Genomic DNA, 12,793 nt, shown 5'->3' with positions numbered 1-12,793 from the left:
CTAAATTCTGACTGTACACTGTCCATTTAAAGTGTGACCGCTCATTTCAGAATATATCAAGGAAAGAAATCAGGTTCGTTCCACAAAAATGTTATTTAGCTATAGATTTCATTAGTCTTCCCTAAAAAGTCCAGCGTCACAAGAAAAAAGAGCATTTACAAATAAGATATTGTCCTGGTTTCAGCTGGGATAGAGTTAATTTTCTTTCTAGTAGCTGGGATAGTGCTATGTTTTGGGTTCAGTATGAGAAGAATGTTGATAACACGCTGATGTTTTCCGTTGTTGCTCAGTAGTGTTCATACTAAGTCAAGGATTTTTCAGCTTCTCATGCCCAGTCAGCAAGAAGGCTGAAGGGGCACAAGTTGGGAGGGGACACAGCCAGGGCGGCTGACCCTAACTGGCCAAAGGAATATTCCAGACCATGTGACATCATGCCCAGTATCTAAACTGGAGGGAGTTGGCCTGAGGGGGGCAGATCGCTGCTTGGGAGCAAATTGGGCATCAGTCAGTGAACAATTGCATTGTGCATCACTTGTTTTGTATATTCCACTTCTATTATTATTGCCATTTTATTATTGTTATTATTATCATTACTAGTTTCTTCCTTTCTGTCCTATTAAACTGTTCTTATCTCAACCCATGAGTTTTACTTTTTTCCCCTGATTTTTCTCCTCCATCGCACCAGGGATGGAGGGGAGTGAGTGAGCGGCTGTGTGGTGCTTAGCTGCTGGCTGGGGTTAGACCATGATAAATATGCTTTTTGATACCTCTCAAGAGCACAAATCTCAGGTACAGGCCAGAGCATATGCTCAAAGGTGGAAAAAACACTTTGTTCTTTATAGATCAGGGGTTTTCACCTTTCTTGTCCTAGTTGTGTGTTCTAGGCATGCAAGACAAATTGTAGAACTCTGCAGATCAGCTGAGTCCTATAAAATGAAATTTCCAAAAGATACAGCAGAGAAGTAATTAGCAACAATCAGTAAATATTGCATGATCAGATGCATACCAACAAGTCTGGACTACACTGTCCACAAGCTGGCAGGGAATCAGAGAAACTCCTACATTCCACTTCCTTGAGCTACATTTGAGGCCTTTCTATAACTGAAAAAGTTGATGAAACCATGGAAAGAACATTTATCTCTGAAGTCCTCAGCAAGACACAGGTGCAATTTCTTGCCAATGACTTCTGACCTTGTTTCATGCCATTTGAAATATTTGCTTGATCACCCTAACCCACCTGATGGAGAAAGAACTATTCTAAGGCAAACAGCATTTACCTATTGCAGAACTGATTTGTGTTTCCGCATGGGAGTCATCCCTCTGTTTTGTTACATGCCACTCAAAAATCATTTAATATAGGAAGCTTATGCAAACACATTAAGGAACAGGGTAATTTTTTGTGGGTTGTTTTTTTTAAATAGAATTTTCAAGATGGATCTCTGGCTGTACATTTGGAATTCTGAATTAACGCCTTTTTTTTGAAACCCAAGGAGTTTGGAGAAAGAGGAGGTGGCCACAAGAGACTCAACTGGAGATAAATTAACTGCTAACTGCAGAAATGTCACACTCCATGTAACTACTTCCTCATCATTGGCCATAACAAATCAAGGTTGTATTATTCAAGTAAGCAACATATTCATGGCTGTTGAATTTCAATAGCAATATTTTGCCTAATGTTGTCAGGTTGTTTTGACAAATTCCAATAGTAAATAGTAAATATCCTAAATTTGCATTTTTTATGAATTCAGTCATATATGGGAAACTTTTGAATTTTTTTCATGACTGACATTAAAAAAGATGAATAATCATCACAGGATATGTATTTATCCCAGAACTACTATTCAGAGAGAACTAAACAAGTTAATGCTGCTGTGATGTAGCTAGTTTGTAGGAAACCAAACCTTCATAAAAGGTCTTGGAAGATAAGCTTTCTAAATGAAACTCAGTTACTAATATTGAAAATTCATAGAAAGTTCATCAAGCTAGTGAGAACTTTTCTTTAAAAGCTGGGAGGAAAAAACAGTGACTCTCAGTTTATTTCTATTTTGCTATTTGAAGAGTAAAAAAGAAACTTTCCTAAGCTAATAGTGGGATTTCTTGCTATTTTACAGATATTTCATATTTATTTTTTCCATAACTAGTCCTTAGAACAGATTCTATACCAACACTTTAAAAACTCATTTACCTGTCTAAGCTGTGCTATACAAGACCAAAAAGTGACAGAAAGGGAACTAAACCAGCAATCTCCAGGATATGGATAAAATGTACCCAGTGATTTAACCAAGATTTGAAGACAAATTTTCCTACTTGCAAGTTGTATAGTCTCCCATGAAACCTGGTCTCCCCTGGAAGGAATGCCTGTAAGGATCCTCATGTGAAAAATGTTCTACCTATAACAGGCTGGGAAGACCTTAGGATTGTTATATGCAGTTTATGATATTTATCCTCCAATGAGCTTGAACAGTTCCAATGCATAAGATGAATGAGTAAACAGCAGAAAAAAAACCATCCTGAAAACAAACTTAAGTGCTAGACACTAATCACAGGTGTAAACTACTAAAATACAATAAACTAAAGGCTAATGGCTAAAGTGTATTTGAAGAAATTATGTTTCGATCATGGTGTAATTTAAATAAGACATATAAAGCAAAACTAGTCAAATAAAAACACATTATTAGCTTTTAAATAGAACATACTGGAAAAGTGGATAGGGGAGAAAATGACAACTTATAGAACTCATACATACGGCAAACCTCAATTTATTCAGACCTATTAAGCAGTCTGCAGTACTGGACAAACCAATGCTAATTAAATTTTGAAAGAAAAGGCTTTACTGTTCATGTAACCGAAGGTATAATTTGCAAGACATTGCATTCTTTATTACCAGGCACAACACATATTATAGGATCATTAAGGCACTGAACTAAAATAATTTTAAAAGGCAAACAGAGTACATTTGCTTTAGTTTGTCTTCTGATTTGCTGAGGACTACAAAGGTAAATATGTAGAAGACCTTCAGGGGCATTTATAGAAATGGGTTACAGAACTTTGCAACACCTATTCGTCAACATCTAAACCTCTCTCTCTTGGCCAGTTCAGTGAAATCCCTTTCTCTATAGGGAAACACTGAGAAGATCTCTACCAGGATTTAAGATAATGGTTAAGGCAAGTTTGATATACTGGGCTTGACAATAATGCACATACCACCTGCAAACCAAGCCAAAGTGAATAGTCAGAGATGTCATGGGATCTAAACAGAAAGCACAGCTAAAATTCGAGTCATAAATTAGAAAAGCAGAGCAAAACCACATCAAGTCAATGAGTAGAATGGGAGTGCTGATGGAAGACAACCTAAAGATTAGAATGTTCCAGAGTCTATGACACAGAATAGGGTCTAGAACAAAAAGCAAGAAGGGCTCAAAGTAAGGTCAGGTAGGCTAAGCAAGTACCAAAGCATCCCAAAAAGGCGTACTGCAGTGCAAGAGTATAGGTGCATAGGAAGATACAACTGCCTACTGAAACTGTGGCATTAACGTCCATATCCTTCTTTCTCTTCAGTATCACAGATTGCCATGATTTTCTAGTAAATCACAAGCAGCAAAGCATAACAGGAATATTCTTAAAGAAGTTTCAGTAAAGACAGTAACTAGACAGTTAAGCTACAACAGTGGTAAGAACTAAAATAGCAGGACTGTTTTTCCCCTTTACTGAGCTGCAGATGGACCTAGTATGAATCATGAAGAAAACTTTGCAAGTCTTCCTGCCTTTTTTACAGAGAAAGATCTAACCTCAGAAACCACCGAGTTTGACAAATACTTCTTTTTTGACAGCACAGAGAGTATTTCTGGTGGGTCAGAAGCAGGAATAGACCACATCCAAGCATTCTGAATCTTCCCAGTCAATCTTCCTGCAATAGGCTCAGTTTTGCAATTTAGTACATATTTTTTCGAACAATTCAACTTGGAATACGTTCTATCCATCCATCAAGGTAATCTGTTTCTACCCCACACATAATATAGTTCAGGTTTCCTCAAGTAACATATTGAAACTGCAGATTTGCCTTAAGTAGCCCAAATAGAATGTGGTTTTTAGAACATGCTATGCTCACAACAAGGACTTGAGCCAGCACTTTTTTTTGGGGGGGGTGGGGGTGGGGGGGGGGGTGGCTCAGTTTCCATTTGGACTCAGGCACAACTGAAGTTGTTCTAATTCGGATGCCAGCAATGGTCTAATAACTGATTCTCTCCCACTGAAACAGCTTGTACTAGAAAACAGGATTTAAAAGTCAGAAAGGTGGTATGACAGCGTAGGCTCATAATGAAGTGTCTCAGCCAGTAAGACACCCCCCCCACCTCCTGACTCCTGCAGGCACCACCACCATCCCCAGCAGAGCGTGTAAGTTTTTTCCCAGACTCCTTAATCTGGAACTTGAGATGTGGAGGTGGTGGTAACATGGCAGCACTCATATGAACACAAACGGTGTCAGCACTGTATCAGGGGAGAGAAGAATCATAGCAGTGAGATAAAAGTCCCGTAACTTTTACTCTCTGATAAACCTGTATCTGCAGAGCAGTCCAAAACTATCCCCGTACATGACGGTGGAAGGGACCCCAGGGGTGCCTCTGGCAGACAGAGCCAGTGGCATCCTAACAACTCGCTTCAGGCACAACAGCCCAGAGCTCTTCACAACAAAGAAACAAAAAGCAACTATATGGCCAAGCCCTCCCTGTTAACTGAAGAAATCTTTGGGGATATCCTTCCCCCACTGGACAGATTCGTGGATAACATTTGCAAAACCTTATAATGCAGAAATTGTGTCTCAATCTGACCCACACAGTAAATGTAAGCTCTGCCTGAACGCACTCTAGATCTCAGCTGGTCAAATCGACCCTACACTAAAGCAGTCTCTGCTGAGGCACAAAACCCATTAGTCAAACTGCTCTTTTGAACTGATAGCCCAAAAAAGTATCTCAGAAAAAGACCTGTTTCAAAGAAAAATTCCAAAATAGTAGCCAATATTCAGCTCAGCTACAGGAAGAAAGAGAATAAAGAGATTCCAGCTCGTATTTTCCTTCAGGTTTTGGGTTGTTTCTCTCCCCCATCCTAATGTGAAAAAACCACACAAACAGAAAACAGGCATTATGTTAAAACAATTAGCATAAACAATGCTTACATGTCAGCTTTACACCTACGATGGTTGCAGAAGTCTAACAAGGGAATGATGAACCTGAGATTTACTGAGATTTTAATCCTAGTCTTTCCACTGCGATAAACCCATACATCAAATATCTGTGTCTCATTTAACTTCATTTTACAGACCAAAAGGTTAGCACCAGGTTATTCAACAGCTTTCATATGGAAAGGCATACAGAAGTCTTTCTTTTTTTTAAAAAACCATTTTAATTGATTTTTTCCTGAAAAAAACCAAAAAACAAAACCCATCACCTATTTTACAGAAATAGCATTTATTCAAATAATTACCATTTATTCTCTGAAAACTACACTTCCTTTACCATTCCACAACATGGCACAGGAACAATAAAACATCAGCAGCCATTAAGATATTGCAACAAAACACATTCATTCTGCAGGTCTTAAATCAGTCTGAAATGTGTAGTGCAACAATGATATGTCAGATAATCGGTACAAAACTTTGACACTTATTTGGAATACTTCATTGCAAATTTAATTTCTACTTTCCCAATTAAATTTTCCTTGGGTTAACAATGTCACCATTCAGTGTCTCTCTGTGGATGCGCATGTAACTGTATGCACATATACACATATATAGTGTATTTGTGTACATACACATACAAACCCAAATTTAAACATATTTTAGTAAACATCTTTTCTTCTTGATTTTTAGGGCCTTTTAACAGCAGCCATACAGCTACTTTATGTGTGATATGCTTTTGAAATAGAACAAATATTTCCGTAGACCTTAGAACCAATAAAAATACACAAAACATTTTCTTCACGGACATATTCACTTCAATGCACAAAACCCTTCCATTGCTCCATTTATTCCATTAGTGTAGGGGCTTAAATGATGCATGAGGCTTTCAGCAGTGACGTGAATGTTGTTTTTAAGAATCCAATAAAAAGATAAACAATACCGCAACCATAACTCAATACTGAGAAATATTTCCAAATAAAAGTACAACTGTAAACAGTACATTCAGGTCCAGCCTCAGACAGAAAGTAATTTCTCCTGATGAGATTAGGCCCCAATTCAAATCGGCATTTAAGAATGTGCTTATTAACATTAAGCACTGGCTTTAGTCAATACAATTTAAGTTCAGGCTTATATGCTTTCTTGAGCCAGGGCCTCAATGATTAGAAGAGGCTCAATTACAAATTAAAGGTAGCAAAACACTCAATAGTGGACTGGGAAAATTAAAATCTACAAAGTCATTTCAGTTCTAACAACTGGTCAAATATGGCAAGTGCAAAGTCTTTCAGACTAAACTTGCTTTGTCAGTGCTACATTCCAGAAGAATAAATACAAAATGCTATAAAATATTTGAGTTTGATCTCATTTTCCCCATACTTCCTAGCAGAGTTGCCAGGTACATTATTTGAGTCATTTGTCTAATTTCTTCAATCAAACAAATTATTTTTCCAATTAAGCTGCTCAATGCAATCAAGAATAGAAGTAAATGATGTGAAAAATGTTATGGCACCTGTGACTACCAAAAATAGAAGAGGGTATAAGTGAGCATACTGCTTCTGTATGGGAAGAAATTCAGTAGCAAGATAAAGCATCCTCAAAACTATCCATTAATAAAAATCAAATGTCATTGATGCTGATTAAATTGAATTTTTCCTCTGAAATTTTAAGGAATTAAGAGACTATTTAAAACCATTTCCAATAAACAAGAAATAGTTTAAAATTCTCACTTCTACCCTAAGAAGTCTGGCCAATTCTAATCAAACTTGAGGAACACTAAAGGCAGGCATCGGTAAGCTTTTAAGAGGCTGGTGAAAATCTGTGGCGGTGTGGCTAATCAGACCACAAAAGGGACAGCAGCAAAATAAAGCAGATGCTGTTATTAATGCCTCCCTTGAAGCAAAGGTGCAAAGTGATCTCATTAGCTCTCTGCTCTGTTGGTCCTGCTGCTTAACCAGACAGCATCTGCAACACCTGGAAACAGCCTCAGCACAGCAGTGCCTTTTGCCCATCCAGCTGTTACAGGACAAAGTAAAAACTGGGATATGCCATGAGAGAGGAGGGAGGCAATCCCATGGGATAAGTGAAGGTGAGATCCACAAAACTGAAAGAAAACCAAATAATTTCATTGCTCACATAGGTTTTGTTTTGAAGCCAGATTCCGATTTTTAAATTTAAGGAACTCGGGGCTTAAAAACCAAAGTAGCTGCAGGGTAGTACATCATGTATCTTCAGGAACTGCTACATACATACTCAGAATGCAGCACAGGAGGCTGTTGTCTTAACCTTGGGACGTCTCCTCGCACTCAGAAGAGCTGTGCTACAGTTGTAGCACAAGCATTTCTTAGTCCCTGCAAACAGCATACTGTTCACCTTTGTCCTCATGGTAAAGTGAAAGGTTAATCTCCTCACCCATTTAGTAACTGGTACTTCTTATTTGAGTGAGTTAGTACCCTTCTGATAGATATGTTTGTGTGGGGACCATTTTTTTCTTAAGGAAATTAATTTCTTATGTGACTACTAAGTATTCATCAGATGCCAGCAACCTTGTCAGCACCAAGCAAGCTCTATCCAAACAGTGATAGAAAAGTCTGCCTTTGTCACCCTGAGCTAACCAGGGTCTGTTTATATAATTACTCCAGCCTGTTGAGCAAAAAGAGATGATGCTACTCTTCCAATTCATATACCCTTTTAAATTACATGTTGCTTTGAAGACTTTTTTGCCATCCTCAGTATTCTCTCTCATTGCTTAGATGTCATAATCAGATGTACACCATATAGACACAGTTTTGAGATACAAGAACTAATATGTTCTATCTACTACATTCTTCTCCCTTTTGATTCTTTCACATGCTGCTCTGTCAGAAGACAAATCTATGGAAGCAGATACTAAATTTATTCTTAAATACAAAAAAACAACCCCACGCAAAAATTTCTTTTTAAAGCAGATGTTTCTCATTTTTCTAGTGTTAGACAATTAAAAATATTGCAGGCCAACAGTATGAATTTCAGTGTATATCTTGTCTTCCTTCCAAAAATATCTCTCCAGTACTTACAAGATGGCACAGAATATAAACAGAGCAAAAGGTTTTTATAGTGCTTAGAATTATTATATCAAACAAAATCTGCAACAAAAAAATAATAGTCAAAACCCTGGTGTCATTGCACTGCACAGGAAAACTTCCAAATTTCAGGAGTTTTACATAATCACTTTTCTCGGTTCAGTCTTAAATTATAACAGGTGGCATATGCATATACAAGATCAACAACTGCATATAAACAAACATATTTCCTCTGCACTGTATAAACTACAGACATCAAAAAAAGACTACTTTTGCTCAGAAAATACACACACGCATATATTAAACTTCAAACTCAGGAAATCAGCTGGAGGTTTCATCATGAAGTGTTCTGTGCTTCTGCAGCACTGTATTTAGTTCCTGAATCACATTTGATGGTAATTTGTTATCTAATTCCGAAATAGTTTTGTTTGGTTTGTTCTTATTTTTCTTCAGTGCCTTATGTCGGTTTTGGTGTAGGTCAGTCATCCCTGCACCTACATCCTCAACAGAGATCAAGCTCCGATGTGTTTTTGCATGATTTCGCACTTTCTCCTCCTTCCATTCCAAACACTGTGCCACAATAGATGCTTTTTCTTTCAAGTTTTTTCTTTCTTCCAGAAAGTCATTTTCATGATGCTCACTGAATTTTGGTTTCCCAGATTGCAGTTCCATATTCTGAGCAAACAAGTAAAGAGAAAGAAGATCATTCGCATTCACACAATATTGAATAATATTTAGATTGCAATTTTTGCTCATTAATTTCACATAACAGTTTAAAAGAAAAATCAATTTTACTGAAGAGCCAAGACAGCACAGTTAGTAGTTTTAAATTCCCACAATTTATGCTATTATCATTTAGTAAGCATTTTAAGTGAGCATATTTTCTCAATCAGTGATACTTCCGGAAATTACATAAATCTCAGTTAAATGCACCGTGACAACGAAGACATTAATTTTCATATATTCACAGTTTGATTTTTCATTCTACCACAGTAGACTAAATTGTAATGTTTTACAGGAGATCCACATATTCTTAAAAACTCAGAATTTTTAAATTGAACAAATACAACTGAGAATGTTGCAATTTTAATAACTTAATGACTGAGCTACATGAATATAAAAAAGATAATTTTACATGATCACATAAACATTTTCAGCAGCTGTTCAGTACTACCTGAGAAATTATAAAGATTGTCTGCTTTTTCAAATTTTGGCTAGCAATTTTAAGTAATATACTGGGAACTCAGATAAAAGAACAAACTGATGGCAATGCAACTGTTCCATATTGGTGGGCTGTTTCAAGTTCTTAAGCTGTAGTAAATGAAAGGCAAATCAAATGCTGCATCTAAATTCGCAACTGGTGTGGCCCATTAAGAGCACATCTGTACAGTCAAAGAAAGTGCTGAGAACCCGACATCCACACTAACACTATTTCAGGGCCCTTACCCTTTTTTTTTTTTTTTTGAATACACTTCAGACTAGCTTTAGCTTTCTCCTACTGGCAGAAGGCCTATTTTTGACTGCAGTGCATTAGATATGCTCCTGCAGAACATCTTCAACTTCAGTTTCATCTGAAAGCAATCCAAGTTCACATGCTCCAGAACCACTCCACAATACGAAACAAAACACAGTAAATGGGAACAACTAGAAGATTTGCTCCTTAAGTGTACTCCAGATCCTAACTAGAACACTCATGTAGATGTATCTAAACTAGCTCCTCTCTAGTGTTTGAATATTTTTTCATGTTTGCATTAACATATATGAGATACCAAGATTTGATGAGACAACCTGCTCATATGCTACGCATTAATAACTCCATAAAAATCCAGCCAAACTGAACAAGTGCCACACAGGAAAGACAAAAAGAATCAAAGTCTCCCTCAGCTTTGAGCATCTTCTAGTAGTCAACAAAGATATCATATATGAAAGAAGAATTCCAAGACCTCATTTTCTTTGAGAACTATAAGGCTCTTCCACAAAAGGAATGATCTGCTTACTGCCACACCAACTGAGCAGATAGAATACAGCAAATTCCTCTACCATTCTTATTTTACAGTGACATTTCTTTCTTCATGAGGACAGCAAACATAAGCCCATTACAAAAAATGAGTGTTGATGCAGCAAATTAGTTGCTGTGTAGGAAGAAAACCAGTAAATATTAAATGAGTCTACATTGAAGAGATCTAAGCTATAAAACAAAGTCTAAATTTTTGCAGTCTCTTGAAATTTCACCTGAGCTAGTACGTGTTCAACAATACAAGACATAAACATTTAGATGATATAAATCACAATTTTTAAAAGAGCAGACAAAGGAGTTATTTTATTGATATCACTTTTAGCAGTGATAAAAGGAGGCTGGTATTTCTAGTTGCATTGAGCAACAATGAAAACTACCCATTAATAATGAAGTACAAGTGGCCACGATACACAAAAAATAATCAGTCACACAACAACAATGCACGCAGAGTTCACACTGCTACATGGGTTACCACTGGTGCATGCTATGGAGCAGATTTTAGCTTCCCTGAAGACTCTTTTAATTCTACTGCCATCAGTAACAACTGCTACCAGTTTAGAATCTCCTGTTATCACCTAAGCTAGCAAGAAGCATCCTAATATTTAACATGTTCAGCTATATTCAGTGAAAAAAAAGTTCAAGGCGACTGAGGAACTGTCCCAATGACTCATGAATGTGGGGAGTTCTGTTCTGCCAAATATTTGAAAAAGCTATAATTTTCCATTTAAAATAATTTCTTTCCATTTAAAATAATGCTCTTGCATGAACAAGAAAACAGTGAGATTATCACCAGTGATTCATGTTCAATTAATAAACTAATAATAAAACAACTATCTGTGATAACATCCATGCAATATGTGAAATGTAAATTGTCATGCAGTACCTTTCAGAAAACACAGTAACATACTCCAAGCTATTCACTGTTACTCAGCAACTAAGATATGAATTACAGGTGAAATTCAGTCAGGAGCAACAATTATCTATTTACAGAATTTTTTACATCATGTTTCAGTTTTGCATCTTTCGAGAAGAAAAATACCAACTACACTTCTGAAATCAGTATAGTTCTCCTGCTAAACTGGGTATAGCAGGAGCCCTTTATATTATGAAAGTAGGAACAGATCAAATACAGCACTCAAACCTAAAGGTTGCCTACTTCCGTGAAACAGTCTTGTATATTGGCACGTAGCCCCTTAACACAGACTACTACTCAACATTTTCAACTATTAAAGCAGATTCAGTATATAAAGAAATCCTAATCCCCAGACATTTGCATAGTAAGAATATTCAAGTGATGGAGCCAAATTCTGTTATTCAAATTAGAGCACTAACAGTTAGAATTATAAACAGTTTCCCTTATAAATAACATACCAAAATGATGTGTGAACAAAACCGCCACATCCAATTTCTTAATATTATTTCTTAGTATTTGATCCACTGCCCACTGTTAGTCACATGCTATAAATTACACTGCTCCATACTGTTCTCCCAGTAACACCTAATGTAAAAAGCAACACTTTCATGTTAGAAGCAGCTGTTTGCCTCTAAATTTCAGCCCCTTAATCAAGTAATTGGTGAATAAATTGATAATAATATGTACATCTAACTACATTTTTCTTTTTCTGCACAATGCCAGCAAAAAAATATGGAGCAGCTCTATTTGCATCCTCCATTATCCCTGTGACATACTGTTCCTTTCAAAACACTACACAGGTATAACCTATTATAAGTCAGTGTGGTATTTGACCATGGCTTGAAAGAAAGTTTTTCCTCATTCCTCAATCTTCCTGTATTTTGAAATAAAATTACAGACTTAATGCAGATATATAGCAATGTATTTGTATTTCAGTTAAATGATTCTATATGAGAACTATGCATAATTTAAATGCACTATCCATGTATGCAACAATTGGTGCAGAAATAATGGAAATCTTATGATTCTGTCTGTTATTAGAAGGATTCTTAGTTATACAGTGCTTTCAAACTTCCGGTATTATATATTTATCTTGTTAGCACACAGTAAAACTACTTCCAATAATGGGAAAAAAGAAGACATTCAATGAATACTCTTTAGCACAGAAATTAATATCAAACTTAACGGTTTCTGGGTATCTTTGAGTTGGTTTGGGTTTTTTCCCCCCACTTATCTTCACATCACAAAGATGTTACTTTTTTCACTGTTTGGAAAACTTTCAGTCTCTTTTCCCGCCTATATGAAGATAACTTTGCTCAAATTTCTACTACAAGTATACGCATTGGTCTGTAAACAGACCTCCACTTTTCATAAACCAGCGTCTTTCAGAAAATGCTTGTTCCTGTTATTACTCTCTAATGCTTTAAAATGGGAGATATTTTTGCTTGTTGGATAAGTACTACAAATCCATGAAAAGACTGAAGGTGTGGTCTCCAAATGGCTATGTATTGCTTTACTGACTACACTGCTGTACAATATTTCTCCTTAATAAATAATATCGTATACTTACTTTCCACCACTATTTTACTGTTCATTCCAGTTTTGGCTTTCCATGTAAAAAAAGTGTTAGT

General features: G+C 36.5%; 1 protein-coding gene across 1 annotated transcript in view; it reads right to left on the bottom strand.

The window, feature by feature from the left end:
* Positions 1–5,444: 5,444 nt before the first annotated feature.
* Positions 5,445–12,793, bottom strand: part of ARAP2 (ArfGAP with RhoGAP domain, ankyrin repeat and PH domain 2) — a 132,682-nt gene continuing 125,333 nt past the window's right edge. Inside the window, exon 32 of the mRNA XM_052780283.1 lies at positions 5,445–8,907. Within this exon, the coding sequence (XP_052636243.1) occupies positions 8,554–8,907 (354 nt within the window). The 3' untranslated portion in view covers positions 5,445–8,553. The remainder of the gene's footprint in view (positions 8,908–12,793) is intronic.

The sequence above is a fragment of the Harpia harpyja genome, chromosome 2, assembly GCF_026419915.1.
Source record: "Harpia harpyja isolate bHarHar1 chromosome 2, bHarHar1 primary haplotype, whole genome shotgun sequence".
NCBI classification, from domain to species: Eukaryota; Metazoa; Chordata; class Aves; order Accipitriformes; family Accipitridae; genus Harpia; species Harpia harpyja.
Note: the sequence above shows the minus strand (reverse complement) of the source record. Positions and strands in the feature narration are given on the sequence as shown.